This window comes from Macaca mulatta, chromosome 3 (genome assembly GCF_049350105.2).
Source record: "Macaca mulatta isolate MMU2019108-1 chromosome 3, T2T-MMU8v2.0, whole genome shotgun sequence".
NCBI classification, from domain to species: domain Eukaryota; kingdom Metazoa; phylum Chordata; class Mammalia; order Primates; family Cercopithecidae; genus Macaca; species Macaca mulatta.
Genome location: NC_133408.1, coordinates 160,602,138 through 160,626,152, shown reverse-complemented (window position 1 = coordinate 160,626,152; position 24,015 = coordinate 160,602,138). Strand labels below are relative to the sequence as shown.

At 39.9% G+C, this 24,015-nt stretch overlaps 1 protein-coding gene across 7 annotated transcripts in view; it reads left to right on the top strand.

Moving 5' to 3' along the window:
* Window positions 1-1,759: 1,759 nt before the first annotated feature.
* Window positions 1,760-24,015, top strand: part of TSPAN12 (tetraspanin 12) — a 107,760-nt gene continuing 85,504 nt past the window's right edge. For 3 of the 7 annotated variants that reach the window (XR_013415502.1, XM_077997208.1, XM_028846204.2), the window contains exons 1-4: window positions 1,992-2,312; window positions 3,308-3,443; window positions 20,313-20,395; window positions 21,523-21,658. Coding sequence is in view for 6 of the 7 variants with exons in the window: in XM_077997208.1 (XP_077853334.1) it covers window positions 3,378-3,443; window positions 20,313-20,395; window positions 21,523-21,658 (285 nt within the window). In the remaining variant the exon portion in view is untranslated. Of the gene's footprint in view, window positions 1,928-1,982; window positions 2,313-2,497; window positions 3,103-3,307; window positions 3,444-20,312; window positions 20,396-21,522; window positions 21,659-24,015 lie in introns of those variants that run through there. The other 4 variants (XM_015134784.3, XM_015134785.3, XM_077997206.1 and 1 more) reach the window with 4 other exon arrangements.

Below are 24,015 nucleotides of genomic sequence, written 5' to 3'. Positions count from 1 at the left end.
TGGGGATAATAAACCCAATTTATCGACTCACAGGAGAGGGATTTGATCCAACAAAATCTAAAGAGACCCTTTTGCTAGTTTTTAGACAGCTGTAAAGTCCTAGTTGCAGTGGTTTTCAAACTTTGCCGCAGACTAGAATTACCTTGGGAGCTTTGAAAAACCTGTATGTCTAGGCCTCATCTGCAGAGATTCTGATTTAAGTGGTATCGGGTATGCCAGAGAATTAGGGTTGTTTCAAAGCTCTCCAAGTGATTCTCGTGTACAACAATTTTGAGAACCACTAAACTAGTGTGCTAGTTAGAGAGCCATTATTCTGGATTTTACTTTGGAATCTGGGTTGGACTATAGATGTGACATTGAGCAACTACTTTAATTTCTCTTGGATCTATATTCCTTGTTTGCTAGGAAGAAGAGGACATACATACTTCTAAGGTAACTTCCTCTAGTATTTTATTGCTTTAAGGCAATTGACCCTTAAAGGTTTATGAATTAAGGAAAGGGCACTTAACTACTTTCTAGAAGTAGAAGAGGCTTTGACACATGGGAATTGTTGGCACTCTTTTTCTTAGTTTTAATAGCAGTCATGGACTCCTCTCAATGCGGGGATGTTTATACATCTCTGGGGAATGTGTGGCACCAACAGCATTTGGATGGCTGGTTGTTTCAGCAGGCCATTCCTTAAAATAGGCATGCACCCTAATTTGAGAAGAAGCTGGCACAGGATAAAAGTGGGTTTCTTTACTCTTCCCCAAGATTCTAGAAGCTGCTTCATTATCAGAGTTGGAGTCATCTGGTGGATAATTGGACACTTTTCTTGGTGTTTTTTTTGTGTGTGTGTGTGCATGGCTATACTTCTTTATACTCTTTTGGGCTGCTGTTTTATGTACTACTTAGTGACTTGCTTACCAATAATTTTCCTAGCCTAACCCAGGACAACCATGTTGTCTTTTGGTCTTGACTTTGCTTCTTTCCATATGAGACTGCGTGTCTTATCGTCACTCCAGTCATGCAGCAACTGACTCTAGACAGGTAGTCATGGACATAGGATTCCAATTTTCTTTTCTTTTTTTTTTTTTTTTCTGCAAGGAAATTTAAGGACTCTAGTTATTAGGTTTTCTCAAAGCTGTTGCTCGTATTCCAGGTAATTCATATTTGTTGGTGAAGTTTTATTTGCCACGCAGTGTCCACAAAAGTAATCCTAGAAATGAGCAGTATTGTGAGGCATAACACATCCACATTTTATGTGGAGGATATGATCCAGTGGCATTTCATTTAGTGTGAAACTTCTAACTTCTAAAAGGGAAGATTCTTTTGGAAGGATGGTCTCTTGTTGTGCAATACTTCGTGAATTTCTAGTTTAAAAAAATTAGATTTTCCAAAGATCCACTACTATGTACACATTTCAAAATAAATCACCCAGTTAAAATTCAATACAATCTTATCGTGAGAAATTTTGGAAAGCTTGAGTTACTTCTAAGAGTTAAAAATGTTCTTTCCTCCTCTTCTGCATTTCAGACTGGACATGATTACTCTGATGTTTCCGTAAATGCTATTAGTGCAGTGTGAAAGTGGGAAAGAACTTTTTTTTTTTTTTTTTTTTTTTTTAATCAGGGAGGGCAACAGAGCAATAAGAAGGATCACAGGGCACCATGTTAATAACAAATCACAGGAGGTGGCTCCATAAAGGTTGTGAAAACTGGTTTCTCATTGCAGGAATAGGGTTGGGCCACCCCTTCACCCCCCTTCTCAAACACAAATATTTTCATATAATAAAAGCCTGTTTTTCTGTGCTTACAACCCAGCCTCCATTCCTTCGACACCACCATTTTAAAGGGATTTACTGCACGGACTTCCCCCAAGTTCCTAGGCATTATCTTCTGGACCCTATCCTGCAGAGGTGAAGCGTCCCTTTGGGGACTCTCGCTGGGTGAGAGGGACAAGAAACACCCACTAGGACCCAACCCCGGCAAACAGCGGCTCGAGCATGCGCTGAGAGTTTGTGCAGCTGGCCCTGACTGCCGCCGCTGCCTCGTCCGGACTCGGAGAGGACTTGGGAGGGACAGCGGCGCTGGGAGGTGGCTTAGCAGAGACTTTCCAGCAACTGCTGCCCAGGACTTTTTTTTTTTTTTTTCTTTTTCCCAGGAGGCGGCGACGGCGGCGGCGGGGGGGAGAGGAAGAGAAAGAAGCGTCTCCAGCTGAAGCCAATGAAGCCCTCCAGTTCTCCGCGAAGAAGGTCCCTGCTCCGATGAGCCCCCGCCGTGCGCCCCCGACTATACCCCGGCGGGCGTGGGGCACGGGGCCCAGCGCCTACGGTAAGTGGCCGCGCGTCTGTCGCCTTTCCTGCCCGCTGTCCCGCCAGCCCGCCGGCGGCTGCCCTCCGCGCTGTGTGCTAAACTACTTAAAGGCTGGCTCTGGGGCTCCCTGCCGCCGGCGCTTCCCCTCGCGCCCTGCCGGGGGCGCGCGGACGCGATGGCTGGGTCGGTGGCCGCGCTCGCTTTGTGCTCGGCGGGCGACTTTGAGCAAGGGGTCGCCGGAGCGGCCGGGGCGGGGGAAGGGGGTTTGAATGACTAACCCGGCGTCTGCACAGCTGCACGGGCCCTAATTCCCCCGCGCCCCCTCCCCGCCCCCCGCCCCCTCCCCGCCCCCCGCCCCCTGTCCCAGGCTAATCCATCACTCTGGGGCCGAAAACATCATTTCTCACGTTCTCCCAGAGAAACCCTAGTCGCCGGGCGGAATCCCAGCTCCGCGCTGCGCCCCCCGAACCCTCCCCCCACCCCCCAGTCCCTTGCATTCACACCCGAGCTGCGGGGCAGGGTAGAGGGGTGCTGAGTTGGAGTGCCCAGGAACTGTCCTAACTGGAAGGGTGCTCATGCTCTCGGGCTTGCCGGTGGCGCCTGTGACGTGTCCGGGGTAGGGGGCAGTGTGTTTTCTAACCTTCAGGACAGTTCCGAGCAGCGCGGTTCCCGAGGAGGGGCGTGGTGAGGGAGATTTTCAAGAGCGTCTCATCAGAATACACAGGGCCCCGTCGCGTGTTCCCTGAGAACGCGAGTTTACTGTGCGACTTCATTCATCCGGATAGTTGCTCTTTTCTTTTCCCAGCAGGTGTTATCTGAAGCCGGTTTGGAACTTTTGGGAGTTTAGTTACTATTATGACTTTAACAAATGAGTTTTGATGAGGCGATGTCTCGAATGCACTGGGCTTCGGGACCCTCTGGACACTGCTGAGGGCTGGCGGAGGAGGGACGGGCAGGCAGTGGGGAGCGTGATGGTGAGATGTCCCCTGTTCTCTCTCCCCCGCCCCCTGCAGATCGCTGTCGTTCTGCCCTTGGGAGTAGGATGTGGTGAAAGGATGGGGCTTCTCCCTTACGGGGCTCACAATGGCCAGAGAAGATTCGGTGAAGTGTCTGCGCTGCCTGCTCTACGCCCTCAATCTGCTCTTTTGGGTAAGTAAGTTTCACTACACCAACAGGTGGGGACGGCTGGCTCTGGTTTTCTGCAGCCACCGGATAATGCGCCAAAGGGCATGGCTAAGCATTAATTAATTACATGGGATAACACCCTCTATTTTTCAGAGAAGTAAAATTTGACCTTCTTAAAATGCCTTTGATCTAGCTCAAGTTCCATTTGTAATTAGAACAAAGAAATCCACCCCTGGACACTACTGGCAGTAAAATTAGACTTGAAGTTAATCTAGGGATATAAATAAATGCACGTGCTTGTACTCGTAGATAAGAAAATTATGACATACTACTTACGGAGCCGCTTGTTTGCGGGAATTTTAGATAACTGTGCAAGCCAGAAATTGTTTCTTTACATCTCTGTCGCCTGTAAAATCTAGTTGGGCCAAGTCTTAATATTTTTTTTGGGGGGGGGGGTGGGCAAGGAATTCACACCCAGATAACCTATCATAAAAAGGCTGAGTAGATTTGTCTAGGGGATTCCATACGGTCTGAAGGGTGATTTTTATGTAACTAATTCTAAGTTGGCAAAGTTTAAGGAATTGTGTGTATGCTTTTGGAAAATCCCATAACCATTTAAGGAAATAAAAATACATAAAATGTAACAAGCTCATGGAAATCTTTATGCCCTATGAGTTAATGACTTTTTATGCTTTAAATTTTCATAGAGTATGATTAATAATCATATTATTACTTATAAAACTTAGGAAAATACAACAATTTAAACTGTGAATGTTGCTTCAGGAGGCTGCCATTCTTAAGCAAATTGTTATTTCCATTTTTTGTGTTCTATTAACAATTTTATTCAAAATTTTCTGTTACAAATTTTATTGTGCAATATTATGTGGCTGACTGGCTGGCATGCTGACTGGCTGGCATTGCCCAGCCTTTTTGTCATAGGGCTATTACATGTAGTCTCTAGAAGATGACATTTTGGTTGAGCTGCACCTTATAGATGGCCCCATTTTAAAGGACAAATTAAGTCTTACTTAAGTGAGTAATCTGAAAATATCTAAAATAGCATTCCTTTTCTCAACATTAAAGCATTAATTTCTCAAAATTAAAGCATTGGGTAGTTAAATTCACCATTTGGAAATGTAAAATCACAAGTTGATCTTATTGTAGTTTATACTTCTTAAAAGTTCAATTTTTAAGTGAATCATTAAATTACCTGGATCATTACAAGTTCTTAAGATTTTAAACTCCATTTCTTTAAAATGTTTGATACTTATCACTCCTATTTACTAGTTTTTCACTTTTCTACATTGTGCTTTTTAATTATAGAATCATCACATTCCACTTCTAAAAGGAGCTTTAAAGATGGCCTGGTTGAACTTCCTTCCTTTGTAAGTGAGGAAATTAAGTGCAGATTAAGTGACTTGCCAAAGATCAAATTGTCCAATGGTGGCAGTGCCAGGAACAGAACTCAGCTTTCTTGCCCCTAGACAGTGTCTTTAACTTGACCCTTACTGAGTTTTGAACCTTAGAATTACTAAGATTGTTGTTGTTGTTATTGTTCGATAAAAAATCAAGCTTTGAAAAATTTCTTAATACTTTATATTGTGTGGGGAAAAAAAGAACCAAATCATTCAAGAAAAGTATCACTCCTCTTGGAAATGAACTTTGCAAAGAAGCACCTATTCCTGAAACTCTTCCAGGGCTCTTTGTGTCCCCAGAGAATGTAAACATTATTTCTTTGTTATTACCCTGTACCTTCTAACTTTCTATCTTTGTGTGCAGTGTGTGTGTGAGTGTGTTCCGATTTATTGACTTATTTGGATTGCTTCCCTCTTTCTCCAGCCCTCCTCTTCTCCTGGTATCACCTACGCTTCAACAAAATAGTCCAGGTTAAGCATCTTGTGTACATTTTTCTGTATTTTGTTTCATACAAAGATAGATTTACTCATACCTGTCCATGACAGATACACACTACTATACATGTAAATCCTTGATTTTTTTGTTGTTAAATTAGTTTCTCATTTGAGTTAGAGTCATAGGAGTGGAATTGCTATGTAAAAATATATGTGATGATAACAAAAACAAAAGTAGCCAACCTATCTAACTAACATACAAAATAGCTACTGCTTCTCACTATGTTTGCCAGGCACATTTACTGTCTGTTTCCTAGCCTGTAAAATAGGAATCATAGTTACCTATTTTTTAGAGTTGTTGTGAGGAGGATTAGAGTTAACATATATAAAGCACTGAGAACAGTGGCACATAATAAGTGCTATCTATGCAATAGCAGTATTGCAGTTATTACTATAACTACTACAATAATGATGATGTTCTAGCAGATTACCAGGAGGTGGACTGCTACTATCATTATGGTACTAATCATAGTAATTGTTATGGTTATGATTAATACTGCTACTATTGCTACCACTACTGCAATTCCTTTGATCCAGCAATCTTGTTCTGGGAATCTGTTCCCTAAAAATAAAAGCAGTAATTACCCCATTATATGTACAAAAATATTTGTTGCTATCTTGTTGGTAACATCGCACTTCTAAATTTTTGCCAATCTGAAACATTTAAAGTATTATCTCATTGTTACTTTATTTTGTACCTACCCCACTACCAGTGAGCATGAGCATCATTTTATGTATGTTTTTCACATATATCATTTTATTTCATATTCATTAACTATTTCATATTTATCATTTAGGTTTGCCCTATATTTTAAGTGTTAATTTCATTTATGTTATCTGTTTCTATACAATAGTTAAACTTTTCTATATTCTTTGTAATATAATATTCTTTTATTTATTTATTTTTTTTGAGACGGAGTCTTACTCTGTCACCAGGCTGGAGTCCAGTGGCGCAATCTCAGCTCACTGCAACCTCCGCCTCCCGGGTTCAAGCGATTCTCCTGCCTCGGCCTCCTGGAATAGCTGGGACTACAGGTGCATACCACCATGCCTGGCTAATTTTTGTATTTTTTAGTAGAGATGGGGTTTCACTATATTGGCCAGGCTAATCTCGAACTCCTGACCCCATGATCCACCTGCCTCGGCCTCCCAAAGTGCTGGGATTACAGGTGTGAGCCACTGTGCCCGGCCGGTAATATAATTTTCTACAGGATTTTATATGTATAAATATAAATATATTATGTGTAAAAATGAATATAAATATATGTATAAATATAAATATATGTGTATATATATGCCTTCATTTCTTGACTTGGTTAAGATTTCTTTTTAAAAATGTTCTTTAAGATTATTTTATCCAATTAAAAATATCTGTTGGGGCTGGGCACGGTGGCTCACACCTGTAATCTCAGCACTTTGGGAGGCCAAGGTGGGCAGTTCACAAGGTCAAGAGACTGAGACCATTCTGGCCAACATGGTGAAACCCTGTCTCTACTAAAAATACAAAAATTAGCTGGGCATGGTGGCACCTGTAATCCCAGCTACTCGGGAGACTGAAGTAGGAGAATCACTTGAAGCCGGGAGGCGGATGTTGCAGTGAGCTAAGATTGCCCCACTGCGCTACAGGCTGATGACAGTGACACTGTCTCCAAAAAAAAAAAAAAAAAAAAAATCTGTTGGGATTTTTGTTAGAATAGTATGAAATGTATAATAGGCTAATTTTAGGGATACTCATTTTACTTTTTCAGTGTTAAGGCAATGTTTGCAGATCCTACCATTACCAAGTCAGAAGCCATTTTCAGCCTGTGCTGGAGACATTCCTGGCCATTCTTAACATTACTCTCATCTAGTTCTCATAATAGACCCATAAAATAGTTTTCTTAGTCTGTCTCTCTCTCTCTCTTTTTTTGGGTAAAGCAACTGGTACTCAGAGTAATTCAATAACTTGCTAGTAAGTAGCAGAACAGGAATTGAAAGTCCAGTTTTGTTTTTTATCCAAGTGTAGTAGAAGTTAAATTGCTGGAAACAGTGGTGGATTTATTTGCATGAAAGAAGTCAAGTAAACATCCTCAGAAGGAAGGGATTAGCTGTCCACCTGCTCATTCCAAATTCTCTGGAACAGTGCTTCTAAAACCTCAGAGTGCATGCACATCACCTGGAGATCTTGTTAAAATGCAGATTTGGATTTAGTGTGTCCTGAGTTCTACCTGAGAGTGCATTTGTAACAAACTCCTCTGTGATGCCAATGCTGCTGGTCTGAGCGTCGCACCCTGAGGAGCAAGGCTTTAATACTAGCTTTTAGTTCTCATTGGAATTACAAGTAGAACACATCAGTGTGGCATATGAACCCCACTTCTTAAACCAGACTTCACATTCTGACTATGAAGAGGGAGATTGTTCCTCCCTCTGGGTTTGCAAGATTGATAACCTTGTCCCCATTACCCATGAGGTCAAAAGCTATAGGCTTTTACTCTGCACTGGCATTTTAAGTAGTCTTAGTTTTTTAAATCTATTTTTACTATATTGGTACCTTCTTATCTTTTCTACCCCACTAGGGTTTTAGGGAAAAGAAAAATAAATCTTAATCACAAAAACATTGGGAACCCATTCAATTTTGTTTTCCTGTTCTGAGAGTCAAAAATCAAACTGAGAGTTTTTTTGTGTTTTTTTTTTTAAGTTAAAAAGTATATATTGAGTATTTTTTTAAAAATGTAAGGCATAGATGTGTTTTTAAGTGTAAGCCATAAATGTGTCTTAGAAGAAACAATCCACAGCACATTCGAGATCACACATGCTCTACAGTCTGTTTATTATATGGATCCAGTCACCTTGATTTGTCATCTGTTCAGTGTCTTTTCCACATGATGAAGAAGCCAGATTCTAGTACTGTTGTACTGGAGTCGGCACAAAAGTATTGGGCCTTCTAGGTTTGTCACGAGTTTTGTGAATTCAGGATGGGAAGGAGCTCATAGGAGATGGTGTGGGTAGGTGAACTGCCCGAGGGTTCTTTTGAGACCATGATTTGCCTTCTCTCCATGGTGGAGTAAGGACGTGGGTTACCTTTACTTCAAATTTATACGCTTTTGCTACTAGTAAAATTTAAATGGCGTATTATTTAAAGAAATGAGAGCTTTCCACCATTTTAAAGACGGCTTCTTAGCTTTTTAGTCATTTGTCTTTCTTAGATGGTAATTTTCTATTATTACAAATATGGATAAATATGGTTCTCCTTGAAAATTTCTGACATTGGCGAAAACTTAAAATTCATCAAATATGTATTTGTTTCTAATTTTCTAAATGTGTAATATAAACTCCCATATCTCACCATTATATAAGAGCCATTGTTTTTTACTTACCATTACTAAAGATAATAGCAATAGAGAAGAACTACCCTGATTAAATATGAAAAGTAACTTATAAAAGAAAGTCTAAAAAAGTAGACAGGAAATTAGTTTATGCTTTTGGGATATATGCGCGGCAGATGAAAAGACAGGAGGCTCAGTGCTCTGTTTCTTTTTCTCTGGCCATCCGTAGTGAACCTTAGGTGTTTGATCCATACAGAATCTGAAGAGTTAGATTCTTGGCAAGTAGAAGTTTGAATTCACAGGGAGGACATTTATGAATCATATTGAAATACTACATCTTAAATTGGTGTCCTCAGCTTTATGCTATGAACGGTATTCAAGTATTTTTGAACTCTTCCTAAGGAATAGTGGAAAGCCCTCCAGCAAGTATTTGTGGTCTTTTAAAATAAATTTTAACCATAAAAAATCCTTTAGTCAGCCGGACATGGTGGCTCATGCCTGTAATCCCAGCACTTTGGGAGGCCCAGGCTGGTGGATCACCTGAGGTCAGGAGTTCCAGACCAGCCTGGCCAAAATGGCGAAACCCCGTCTCTACTAAAAATACAAAAATTAGCTGGGCATGGTGGCGTGCAGCTGCCATCCTAGCTACTAGGGGAACTGAGGCAGAAGAAATGCTTGAACCTGGGAGGTGGAGGTTGCAGTGAGCCAAGATCCCATCACTTCACTCTAGTCTGGGCAGCAAAGTGAGACTTCGTCTCAAAAAAAGAAAAAAAAGTCTTTTAGTCTCAGAGTAAAGCTGATCTACTTTTTTATATATACATTGTGGCTCAGCTGAGCAAAGACTTGAGCCGCTGCATGCGTCTTAAGGAATGTTTTTTGAGAAGTACATGGAAGATTCTTCACAGCACATTCTGCTGCGTACTGAGCAATAGGCTCCTCCCTCATTGATTCCACTCAGGGAATAATCCTGAGCTGGGGTGTGAGGGAAGTGGAGTTTACTGCAGTTAGACTGCACAGAAACTAGCCTGTAGAATGAGGCATTTTACTCTTCTTTTCCCTGTAGTGACTATAGGGTAATCATATACATTATCATGGAAACCAGGACAATGTAGAGACTGAAGAAAAGGGGATATTTCTGTTAACAGTTATGACCAAACAACAGAGGCTTATAGTGGATCTCTTCTGGTCAGATCAGGATGCATGGTCACCCTATCTATAGGAAAACATGATGGTCTAGAAAAACTATCAGTCAGAACAGCTCCAGGGTGCTATTGATTTATTCAGCTCTAATTCATTGATGTTCATTCTGAAGTGATACCCACCAGTAATCTCCAGACGGTATTTCAGCCATCATTTACGTGGCCTATTCTTTCACAGCTTTAGCAAATAGTGTTACCTGTTTGCTCTCTTTCCTTCTGCCCATCCCCTGGTAGAGGGAAGCTGAGAAGGCACAGACTCACAAAAAGGCAGAAGGGAGCAGGCCTGGCAACATGAAACACACGTGTGACTCACCTTGTGCGACCAGCCTCCAAATAATCAAGGCTTGATCTTACTTTTACGTTTTAACAAATAGCAATTTAAAGGCTAAGTGTGGTGGCTCATGCCTGTAACCTCAGCGCTTGGGAGACCAAGGCAGGAGGATCAGTTGAGCCCAGGAGTTCCAGGTGCAATGAGCTATGATCATGTCTGGGAGACAGAAAAAAAACACCCCCAAAATTTAAATCCTTTTTTTAAAGAAGGAAAGCTTCTGGTCTACTTTTTCCATTTTCAAGATCAGCCAATAAAAATTATGAAAATTTGAATTATTTGTCAAAGTCCTTTTCTATATACACAAAGCTGTAACTAAGATTCAGGTCTCTCTTTTACGTTCTTCTCTTTGCTAACAGGTTTGACATGAAAAGTTTAGGTAGGTGGTTTTAGACAGCCGTCATCCTTGAACAGAAATTATTTGTGTCACTGTCATCTTATGTGGGACTATATGTAACAGATGGCAGACAGTCGAAAGATAGAAAAGACTGTTTCTCGACTGTGACCTTACTATTTTATGGAAATTATAGGTACACATTCCATAATACACTGAGGAAATGCGCATACACATACAATTCTGATTCAGAAAACAACTTGATTCAAGAGTTTTTTTTATATAATTATATTCAAACAAAAGCAGACCATATCCTCAGCACTGCAAATTTTATGTTTCTAAATATTTGTTGAAAGCTAGCATTTTCTAAGTATTTTGCAAGAGAGATTGTGACAAATGTCCTGCCAAATAATATATTAAATATGTTTCTATCAAGTAACACTTCATTTAGTTTTAAAATATCTCCTTGAGCTTCAAGTGACATGTTGCAATACTGGAGAAAACGTAACGAGCTATAAAGCCTAGCTACATATGATAACTATAATGTTCCTAATAATTTAGCCAATGTGAGTGGCATTTGAAGGATTATTTTCATAGTTAATTTGGAAAATTAGCAGAAAATAACGTGATTAGCAAGGAGTCCTGAATCCCCCTCATAAGTTGCGCTTCTAGGTTTAATATCAGGTTTAGTTTTGAGTTGACCTAGTCTCGTTTTATTTCAGTTTCTTGCTATAGGCATGCACTATATTTGTTTTTATTGTTGTTTTTTTTTTTTTTTTTTTTTTTTTTTTGAGACGGAGTCTCGCTCTGTCACCCAGGCTGGAGTGCAGTGGCCGGATCTCAGCTCACTGCAAGCTCCGCCTCCCGGGTTCACGCCATTCTCCTGCCTCAGCCTCCCGAGTAGCTGGGACTACAGGCGCCTGCCACCTCGCCCGGCTAAGTTTTTGTATTTTTAGTAGAGACGGGGTTTCACTGTGTTAGCCAGGATGGTCTCGATCTCCTGACCTCGTGATCCGCCCGTCTCGGCCTCCCAAAGTGCTGGGATTACAGGCTTGAGCCACCTCGCCCGGCCTGTTTTTATTGTTATTTTCTCGAACCCAGTGAGTAAAGCCTCACTCGTTGAGGATGAAACTGCTCTCAGACATTTAATGTTTCTGGAATCAATTCCTTGAGAAAAAGCCGCTTTATTCCCAGGGTTGCTTGTTTACTATAGAATAAGGCTTGGTGTTATTATTTATTTTGACTAATGTTCTGTGCACAGCTGAAATGTTCGGGTATACTCCTGTGAGGAAAACATTGGAACAGAGTATAATGCAAAGTTTTAGTTTAAAGAACTTTTGAGAACACTTTAGCCAGCTTCTAATCTGATATATAAATCTTTGACTTTGTTTTTTAGAAACCATCTTTCTCCTGGAAAACTTCCAGTGATAGAAAGCTCAGTTCTTATTACAGCATCTTCTAATTTGTTTAAAAATCTCTAACAGCTTATCTAGCAGGATGAAACCATCTCCCTTTAATTTAATTATTTTCTCATTCGCTCACCTAACATATATTAGGCATCACTACTGAGCCTGGTACTTTTCTACGTGATGGGGAGATAAGCAATGTTCTGTGCCCTCTGCTGGGATGAGATGGATGGACAGAAACAAGAACAGTAGGATAACTGCTTTATAAGGTCTGTCCAAAGAGCATTAAGAGGGAAAAGATCTGTAGGTAAGGCAGCAGTTGGGAGAAAATCTTTACACTCTAGTTGATGTTCAAGCTGGCCTTGAAGGAGAAGTAGATGTTGCTCAGCACATGAGAACAGGAAAGCTGGGGCAGGATGGTATTCCAGGCAGAATGCACTGCAGGAGTGAAGATGGATAGGCAATGGGAGGTGCATATGGCGCATTTTGGAGATGTGCAAGCAGTTTCGTTGTTTTCCATATATAGAATGTGTGTAGGAAAGAGCTGGCAGGAAGCATGGTTTAAGAAAAAGGTTAAGGGGTAGCTGAAAAGGGCCTGGTGTGCCCTGCTCAAGAGTTTAAACTTTGTTCTCTCCGAGGGAGTTGAGGGAAGATTAAATAAATGGTAGTTGAAGAAGAACCATAAAGGGTAGCTATAAGCAGAAGAATTTGATCTATGTTCTATAAAAGTAACCGAAGGGTGAATTGGAGGTGGAATCTGTGAGCTGAAGAGTTTTATTATAAAGTAATTATAATTGGATAGCAAGAGAGGATGAAGGCCTGAACCAGCCAGCTGTGGCAGGAAAGGGGGAGGAATTCACGCGACGCCTTGCCGGTACAATTTGAAGGACTTGAGACTAATTAGATATAGAGCTGAGGAAAAGGGAGAGGTTCAGCCTTCCTGCCAAGTCTCCAGTTTACATGATTGAAGGATTGATTATACCATTTACAGGAAAAACAGTGGGAGGAACTTGCAGGTTTAGGAGGAATGGAGATAAGTTTAGTGTTAGAGATGTTGAAATTGACCATGATAGTCTGATAGGTAGTTATATCAAAGAGCTTCCTCTCTTGTCCATCTGGTAGACCTTCAAACAGCTGAAGATTCCATTTCAGAATTGATTTAGGAGTAATCTAATCTTTCAGACTGACTGAGAAAGATTAAGTCTAAAGTGACTTGCAGTAATTATAGGTAATGTATATAAGAATCTCACTCTGGTTTTTTTTTTTTTTTTTTTTTGGTCATATGGATCTTCTATGAAGTAGGCCTTATTTTTATATCATTTTACAGGTGAGAAAACTGAGGCATAGGAAAGATCAAGCTGAATGTCATATAGCTAAAAGGCAGTAGAGCTAGAATTCCTAGCTGAAATTCAAAATTCAGTGGCTTCTCATTGTTGTGATGGTGAAGCCCATATACCTTGAAATGGCTTTCAAGACTCCATGCAGTCTCACCCCTGCCTGCTTTTTCCTTCTCACCATGTGCAAATTTTCCTTACCATGTCATGTTGCCTTCCCTCATGGGGCCGTTGTTCTTTCTGACCGGAAGGTTATTTTCAACCCTCCTCTTCCTGAGTAACTTGATAATTATCCTTTAGATCTTAGCTCTCTTAGAGAAGTTCCTTTGACCCCATGGAATGGGTCAGGCCCTCCAAAAGGAATTCATACAGAAACTTGTACTGTTTCTTCTCAGCACTTGATACAGTTCTCAATTACATATTTATATCTCTGATGAGTTGATTAACCTGTGTCCTCTTCACTTAGTTAATTGCACCACAGAGATAGTGTCTGCTACTGTTCGTCAGTGTATCCCTAACACATAGCACAGTGCCTGGCAAAGAGCGGGTGACCAATATATGATTTTTGAATGGAAGAATGACTTCAAAGCCCAGGCTTTTAATCATCCTGCCATGTAAGAAATGTCTTGGAATACACCATTTAAACGATATACACTTTTTTTTTGTTTGTTAAAAATGGAAGAACTATGTGTAGTAACTACACTGATAATGAATTGTACACTATGAAGAAAGAAATAATGTGTTGACATGACTAGGAACTATGTTATTGAAAACTGGCTAAACATCCTATAAAGCCAGTATAGAATAGAGAAACCAACAGAAGTCATTACTTTGAAGAGTGATAAAGAAAGGAGATTTTATAACTGTAAAATAATTTTAGATAATGAAATAAAATGCCACATGATATGGTTTGGATTTGTGTCCCTGCCCAAATCTCATGTCAAATGTTGGATGAGGGGCCTGGTGCAAGGTGATTGGATCATGGGGACGGATTTCCCCCTTGCTGTTCTCATGGTAGAGAGTGAGTTCTCAAGAGATCTGGTTGTTTAAAAGTGTGTAGCACCTCCCCCATCTCTCTCTTATTCCTCCTCTGGCCATGTAAGATGTGCCTGCTTCCCCTTCCACAATGTTTGAAAGTTTCCTGAGGCCTCCCTAGCCATGCTTCCTGTACATCCTGTGGAACTGTAAGCCAATTAAACCTCTGCACTTTATAAATTACCCAGTTTCAGGTATTACTTTATGGCAGTGCTAGAATGGGCTAATACAGAAAATTGGTATCAGGAGTGGGGCATTGCTATAAACACCTGAATATGTGAAAGAGACTTTGTAATTCAGTAACAGGCAGAAATTTGAACAGTTTGGAGGGCTCAGAAGAAGACAGAAAGACAAGGGAAAGTTTGGAACTTCCTGGAGACTCGTTAAATCATTGTGATAAAAATGCTGATAGTAATATTGACAAATGAAGTCCAGGCTGATGTGGTCTCAGATGGAGATGAGGAACTTACTGGGAACTGGAATAAAGGTCACTCTTGCTATGCTTTAGCAAAGAGATTGTGGCATTGTGCCCCTGCTCTAGGTATCTGTGAAATTTTGAACTTGAGAGTGATGATTTAGGGTAATCTGGCAGAACAAATTTCTAAGCAGCAAAGTGTTTAAGATTTGGCCTGGTTATTTCTAAAAGTGTATGGTCATATACGTAAGTAAAGAGATGTTCTAAAACTGGAACTTATATTTAGAAGGAAAGCAGATCATAAAAGTTTAGAAAATTTGCAGCTTGACCATGTGGTAGAAAAGAAAAACTAATTTTCTGGAGAGGAATTCAAGCTGGCTACAGAAATTTGCATAAGCAAAGAGGAGCTGAATATTAATATTCAATACAATGAGGAAAATGCCTCAAAGGCATTTCAGAGACCTTCACAGCAGAGCCTCCCATCACAGGCCTGAAGGCCTAGGAGGAAAGAATGGTTTCATGGACTGGGCCCAGGGCTCCGCTGCCCTGCAGAACCTTGGGACACTGCTCCCTATTATCCAGCTGCTTCAGCTCCAGCTGTGGCTTAAAGGGGCCCAGGTACATCTCAGGCCACTGCTCCAGAGGGTGCAAGCCATTAGCCTACGCAGCTTCCATGTGGTGTTAAGCATGTGGGTGCACAGAGGGCAACAGTTGAGGCTTGGGAGCCTCTGACTTGATTTCAGAGGATGTATGCAAATGCCTGGATATCCAGGCAAAAGTCTGCTGCAGGGACAGAGCCCTCATGGAGAATCTCTACTAGAGCAGTGCAGAAGGGATATGTGGGGTTTGAACCCCCATACAGAGTCCCCACTAGGTCTCTGCCTAGTGGAGCAGTGAGAAGAGGGCCACTCTCCTCCAGACCACAGAATGATAGACCCACTCACAACTTGCACTTTGTGCCTGGAGAAGCTGCAGGCACTCAATGGCAGCCTGTGAAACAAAGCAACCACAGGGATTGTACCCTGCTGAACCACAGGAGTAGAGCTACCCAAGGCCCTGTGGGCCTACCCCTTGCACCCCTTGCATCATTGTTGCCTGGATGTGAGACATGGAGTTAAAGGAGATTATTTTGGAGCTTTTAGATTTAATGACTGCCCTGCTGGATTTGGGACTTGCATGGGGCTTGTAGCCCTTTTGTTTTGGCCAGTTTCTTCCTTTTGGAATGGGAATATTTAGTGAATGCCTCTACCCCCATTGTATCTTGGAAGTAACTAACTGGTTTTGATTTTACAGTCTCATAGGCAGAAGGGACTTGACTTGCCTCAAGTGAGACTTTGGACTGTGAACTTTTGAGTTAATGCTGGAATCAAGTCAGACTTTGGGAGACTGTTGGGAAGGTATGATTGTATTTTGGAATGTGAAAGGACGTGAGATTTGGGAGGGCCCAGGGGTTGAATAATATGGTTTGGATTTGTGTCCCCACCGAAATCTCATGTCAAATTGTGATCCCCAGTGTTGTGGAAGGGACCTGGTGGGAGGTGATCGGATCATGGGGACAGATTTTTCTCCTTGCTGTTCTTGTGGTAGTGAGTTCTCATGAGGTCTGGTTGTTTGAAAATGTGTAGCACCTTCCTCTGCTTTCTCTTTCTCCTGCTCTGGCCATGTAAGATGTGCCTGCTTCCTCTTTCACCATGATTGAAAGTTTCCTGTGGCCTCCCCAGGCATGTTTCCTGTACAGCCTGAGGAACCATGAGCCAACTAAACCTCTTTTCTTCATAAATTACCCAGTTTCTGGTATTTATAACAGTGTGAGAATGGACTAATGCACCACATAAGACCCACATATAGCCAAGTAGAGGGAGAACACGTGCCCACAGGTTTCATCAAAGAGGCAACAGTCTTCTGCTAGCTCTGTGTGTTTTAATATGCTCTGCTGTCAATTAGGTATGCTAAGGCCAAAAAACCAGGAGATGGCTGCCATTGAGAAGACAGTTTATTATATTCATAAATCCCAAGACATGGAGTACACATCTCATTATGGAGGGTGGGGGGCAAGAGGGGAAACACTAGGGTCAATCACAAGGCAGAAAGAGAGATGGGAACTGTGGGCAAGTGCTTATACCATGGTTTCTATGGGAAGGTATAGGTGAGGCAGGTAAGTGGGTTTAGGATTGGCCAGTTTGAACAATTGGCCTTGGGGTGATTAGGGCAGGTGTATAGTGGCCCCTAAGTGGGAGAGCCCCATAAGGGAAGTACTTAGGAGTGTGGATTCTGGATTGCATTGTTTGTATTTGAAAAGTGCACCCCTGGGAGAACATCTCCTCTTGAGGACGGAACCAGCAATGAGGGAGGCAGCAGGCCAAGGCAAGGTGACTTAGGCACATTTTTAGGTTCTCCTGAGCAGGATGTGTCTGGCATATGCATGCAGAACAGATGTTAATGCATCAAAAGAAGCTAGAAACATGACTAGTTTACTGCGGCTGACCCACTTGTAACTTATATGAGGTTTATAATCTGTTCATTTCTAACAGACATGAGAATAATAATAACTGGCCTAATTCTACTCTTGACTGTGGTCCCCGGGTTCTTAACCTATATTATAGGCCATTGACTCCTTTGGCAGTCTTATAAACCTGTGGGCCTATTGTCAGAATATTAAACTGCATTCTACTTTGTGGATTAAAATACAGATTAATAGTAGTGTGATATTAATATAATATTACTATTAATCTGTATTTTATTTCAGATCCATTATTTCAGAAAGGGTTGTTAAATGGTAATGCTCTAGAATGCTTCCTACAAATATTAGCAGAAATTCTTCCATAAAAGATTAATATAATTAATATAATATTGCTATTAATCTGTATTTTAATCCACAAAACAAAATGTATTGGCTTACAAAGGAAATTAATTATGTTGAAATATATTTGTATTTACAGGTTAAGAACCACTGAGCTCCCATTCACCAAAGAAAGTAGTTCAGACATTTAGACTGAACCTGACTTCTACAGGAGACCCACTGCCCCTCTTTCTAAAAAGGAATTCTACATGCCGTGTAGGGTAGTGTTTTCACCCTCTGTGAAACATACCATGCCTATTTCTAAACTTGGGAGACAGTGACTAACCCTGATGCTTCAAAGCCCAACAGCTTGAATTTGAATCCCAGCTCTACCACTCAGGATCTGAGAGATCTTCAACAGGGTATTTCCCTTTTCTGTGCTTCATGGCACTTTTTTTTAAAACAGTTTGTAATTGTTTTCTTTGTATAATTGTTGCCTGTGTTCCCCAAGAGGTTCCAAGAAGGCCTAGATCTCTTATTTATTGTCAGTCTCTGAATCTTGCCCAGTCCAAGGCACATAGTAATTGTTCGGTAAATATTTGTAATAAATGATGGAAGTTTGAATTCACTAGCAGATTTTCCAAGCAGATAGTCATAATTTACTGTTCAAAGCTTTAGAGCTCTACACAGTCTGTTTACCTTGGAGCCTTCATGCAGAAAGCACGTTTTATGGCCACCACTTGAGTTAGCGCAGACTTATTTCTACCTTCTATGTATTCATTATATCAGCATTTAAAGCTAAAGCTGTAGCACGTAATGGTAATTGATGTTCATTAAGATACCAGAAATTATTAAAAATCAGGGTAAGTTGAATTTCACTGCATTGTACTTAAGAAGATAAATACACATTTCAAAAAAATTTCCATCAAAGAAGGAATGACATTTCAAACTTAAGAATTAATAATATGCAGCTTTTAGGAAAGCTTCCCAGGGAGACTTCTTCTTAATTTGTTTTATTTTTTTTTTTAAATTTTTTAAATAATGAAAATATTTAAAACATATACAAAAGTGGAAAAGCACAGTATAATTAATCCCCAATTATTCATTACCCAGTTTCAACAATTATCAACACGCCCTTCTCTACTTCCCACCTAACTTCTACCGGTCATGATTAATTATTAAACCATATCCCAACCATCATTATGTTTCATTTATTTTTTTTCTTACAAGTATAGATATCAATATATTTCATTTAAAATTGCTTCAGTATATAAGTCTAGAAAATAAAGACCCTTAGAAAAATAAATGTAATTTATTCTCATACCTAAAATAATCAAAGTAGTTTCTTAAAATTTCCAAACATTCGTTCAGGGTTAAACTTTCCTCAGTTGTATCATAAATGTTTCTATGTACCTGATTTGTTTGAATCGGGATCCAAACCAGGTCAATGTATTGCACTGGATAATCTCTATTTTAATCTATAAGAGTTTCTCCTCTCCTTTTTGTTTTAAGTTGCCAGTTTTTTTGTTTTTGTTTTTGTTTTTCAATTCAAGAAAGCAGATCATTTGTCCTGTAAAATTTCTCACATGCTTGATTTTGCTAATTGCTTCCCGTGGTGGCATTTAACATGTTTAAATCTATTTCATATATTTTTTTATTGACTGATAGTGCGGGAGGATTGATTTGACTCAAGTTTGACCTTCTGGTGAAAATACTTCATAGGAATTTCTGTGTGCTTCTGATCGTACCATGTTGGGAGACACATTATGTCTAGTTGTCTCTTTTTGTGACACTAAGAGTGACCAGTGGGTCCTGGATCACCCACCTACTCTCTCCATTCTGACTCCCCACCAGCCTTTCATTTAATGCAGTGGTTCTCAGCCCTGCCTACCTGTTAGAATATCTGTGAAGCTGCTATATATTTCTGATGCCCAAGCCCTACTCCCTAAAATTAGTCCAGGGTAAACCTGTGCTCAGTAATTTTTTTCAGTCTTAAATGATTCAAACGTACAGACAGGATTGAGAACCAATGACCTGATAGAATTGCAGCCATTGAGGATCTTTTTTTTTGAGATCCATTATTTGAGAAAGGGTTGTTAAATGGTGATGCTCTAGAATGCTTCCTGCAAATATTACAGAAATTCTTCCATAAAAAGTTTAATCAAGTCCTTGGTTTTTCCTTTAGTTGGTTTGGGAAAAGTAGGATAAATAGAAATCATAGATTCTTGTCAGTTTTCTGAATGAGTTGAGTATTCAACTTTCTACAAAGATGACCAGAGAATTTTGTTCATTATGAGTTTATATACTTTAGCACATATATGTGTTAGTATGAGTGTATATACTTTAGCGCTTTATGAATCAAAGGATTACATTTAATGTTATTACTATTACTATCATTTTAATGCTTAAATTGTTTGAATTTTAGCCAGTAGAAGTCATTTTAAATTAACTCCTGTGACTTTTTTGGACAATATTTAATTGTTCAGTAATAGTATTTAATTGCTTCCTTGCCTTTAAGAATGACAGTGTGTTTTAGACACATCTTATATGTTTGATAATTTATTTGTTCTGTGGCCTCCTCATCTTGTGCAGTTTCTGTCCTGAACCTGGGATCAGCCACTTGATAGTTTTGTTTTCTGTATCCCATTTGGGTGGTATGCTATTTGGTGCCTATGACATGATTACAAAATGGAATGGCAGATATTTATAGTAATAGTAAATTTCAAGATGTAGCAAATGGTAATTGGGAAAGACATTATGTAACAAAATCCTTAATTTTCCTATTATTAATCCTGCAGTGAATGTTATGTAAATCTTTGGTAACCAGTTTGTACTTTTTTCTCCCCAGTTAATGTCCATCAGTGTGTTGGCAGTTTCTGCTTGGATGAGGGACTACCTAAATAATGTTCTCACTTTAACTGCAGAAACGAGGTATACTTTATAATTATTGATTGAATTATTTCATACTTTCTTTTAAGTAACTTTGCCCTCAGCTCTTTATATGGTAGTGCTCTCCCTTGGTCTTTTGGAAAAGTTTTTCCTGCTCATAGCAACTTTCATCACAGATACTTGCATCCTCCAGAGTTCTCCTTAAGGTGAGCCTCTGGTCCTAGCGGGGATCAGGTGACAGCATGTTTAGATAGACATTTCTGAGTATGGTAATAGCAGTTGCCTGTCCTTCTGGTTGTGTGTCAGCCATGTCATAGGTGCGTGTAAAGAACCAGCATAGTTACTTTTCCCTAAGAAAATTACCATCAGCTTCCTCTTACCTTCATATTCTTGGGTTAATGAAAACCATACACCACAATGATTTTTTTTGTTCTCAAATTTCAAGGGTTAATCTACTAATAACACAGGGGACAAATTACTTTTTACTCCATCATCTCTGAATGGAGACTGTATTATAATATATGACATCTGAATTGTGGTAAGGATTAAATGAAAAACATTTTTTTTCAAGGCCTTAACACAGGGGAACTTAGCTTAATAACGGTTAATTTTTATCATTAATACTGGTTTCGGTTAATGAATTTTTCATTGTGTTCTAGCAAAAATTATTTCTACCTATTCCTTTCTTCAAATGTAGATTGATTTTCCTTTGCATAGCAAAGGAAAATCAATTGTCAGGGGGAGGATCAATTGTCAGGGAAAAGAAACGTAGTGCACATGGGGTCAAAGATTAGAGAAGAGGAAGGAGATTCCTCCCAGCTGGGAAATAGCAAAGGCTCCCATGTGATTTACTTAGGCTAAGGCTTCGGAGGTAATTATAGATGGACCTTTTATCAGGGTCCCGTATATTATATATTAAATGAGTTGGGGTAGGAAAGCAACCACTTCTATTAAAAAAAACCAAACACTGCCAAACCAAAAATAAAGCAAGTGAGCAAATAAACATAAAAACAATAGCACCGTGATTTTGAAAATAACAATACAGTCACTAGTTTGGAGGCATCGTGATTTAAAGAATTATTAACACAAATCACAGTTGTGCCTTCTACTATGTCTTGGGTGCATTTTGATTATATTTTATTTCTAATACATTATTTTTCTTCTTTCAGGGTAGAGGAAGCCGTCATTTTGACTTACTTTCCTGTGGTTCATCCGGTCATGATTGCTGTTTGCTGTTTTCTTATCATTGTGGGGATGTTAGGATATTGTGGAACGGTGAAAAGAAATCTGTTGCTTCTTGCATGGGTATGATGTTATATTTTCTCTTTATTATAGTTAAAAAGATTAACCAGTAATGTATTATTTTTTAATCCGTTCACAAGATTAGGGAGCAGTGATAGCAGTAACAATGTCCTGTAAGGAGGGAAGCTTTCGTTTCACAAGAAATTATTTGAATACACGTATTTGCTGTAGTCGGATGATGAGGTATGGAAATATATATAAGCAATTTAATTATTTCACTCCAGCTACGTGTTGACATTTTCATTTGAAAGTATGAGTTTTTTTCTAGTGTCCTTGTCGTTATTAGCACTCAAAAAGTTCCCTTGGGACTGGAACTGAGAAGCCATAAAGGAACTGTTTCTTTCTCTTCTATTTTTAAACAAATTCACCCTGTAAGCTCGTGTGGAAATTCAGATTGTGAGGTAGCAGACATAGGTAATAGCCCTGTCACCGCCTTTATATAGCTTAGAGAACATAAACGAGTCTCAGTTTCTATAATCTTAGTTTATTTTTTTAACTCTGAGAGTTGCACTAGGTGCTTGTTAAATTAGTTTCACCATTTAAATTCTGTGACTGGTCTTTTAATTCAAAAATAGGCGAACATTTTTAACATTAAAAAATTGAGTTGATTAAAATGCTGTTTATATAGATATTTTTAGAAGAGCACTTAATGTGTAAAATATATACTAGTGGCACCAGGTGGTGAGATTACTAACGTACAGTTGCAGACATATAAGGCTGAAAAACTAATTCATTGAGTATATGCTTTCGTTGTAGTAGGTCTCAGCCCTGGCTGTGCGTTAATTTCATGTAAAGAACTTAAACAATTTGAGTGGTGTGCTGGTAAGCTGGATCACTGGGCAGAAAAAAAGCTCAGATTTGTAGCATTTGAGGATTTCCGTGGGGTAAATTCTCCAGCATGGTCAATTTTAAGTTACCAACATGAAATCATAACTGAATGTGAAGCTGGGGACAGATGAGAACAAACTGGCTCCAGGAGTCAGCTCCCACACACTCGTGCTTGACTGGCTCCCATGCCAAGCCAATTAAAACAGAATCTTAGTGTGAAGTTGGACTAAAGTTTTGCATTTCACAGTATAACCTGTGCTAATGTATTACTTAGCTTCTTGGAGGATAACTGTTCAGGTTGAATACTGGAAAACACAAAAATTAGCCGGGTGTGTTGGTGGGCGCCTGTAGTCCCAGCTGCTCGGGAGGCTGAGGCAGGAGAATGGCGTGAACCTGGGAGGCCGAGCTTTCAGTGAGCCGAGATCGCACCACTGCACTCCAGCCTGGGTGACAGAGCGAGACTCTGTCTCAAAAATAAAAAAAATAAAAAATAAAAAAAATAAAGAAAATAAACCACACTCAGAGATGGGGAAACATGCCTACTGCTTTGTTTCTCTTCATATAGGTATACAGTGAAAGGAGAATGGTGGAAAAGTTTGGGGTCTTATTTTGCAATTTTAGATATTTGGGCAATAATTTAAACATAAACAAAAGGACTTACTTTACATGAACCTTCTATAATTTGAGTAGAGTATAACATATTTCAAGCTTTAAGTAAAAAGTCTCAGAATTCTTTTTGAAAACACAGTCTTACAATGATGTCTGTCTTGTATAACCAACTAAGGTCTGACTGCCATTTCCTCCCTCCTCCCAGCTTTTACTCTGCACAGCCCCTATGCAGTGGGATGCTGGAGGGAGGCAGGGCAAGTAGGGTCAGGGATTTCATGGAACTACAAAGGCTTTGGAAACACATTTTGAAAACTCTTTATGCATTCCCTTAGGCTGCTTAAATGCTAGTAATGCAAATTGACAAACAACAAAGTAATGTGGCCTGCTACTTGAAATAGGGCAAATCTTAGACTTGTGAATGACAGTCCAGTTTGTAATACTGGAAAGAGCATTATAATGCAAAAGTGGCATGGAGGACTGAGGTTCTAAAGGCTACTAATTTACTCATTCATTCTTTCTCTAAACACTTACTGATCATATATACCACCAATTTTTGCTGTCAGACCTGTCTTTATGAGATAAGAACTCTGAGTTTGCACTGGGTGCTATGAGGCCAGAGAAGAAGAGCTCTAAGCTCAGTCCAAAGGGTTCAGTGCCACCCTCTGGGAGGATGATGAGCATAGATTGATTTTGCCTTTTTCCATCCCCACTTTGCTTCTTGGATGTACTCTTTTTTACAAAGCATCTTTTTATGCATTGCTGTTCCATATGTCCCTAGGTGACATCTACATCTTGGTTCCTCCTTCCTGTTGATTGCCTTTGGCAGTTCGTTCTCCATTCCCTTGGGGCTGCCTCTCCTCTCATGGCAGGTTTCCAGTCCTTACTCTGTCTAGACCCAACATAGCTTTCCCCTTGCTAAAGAA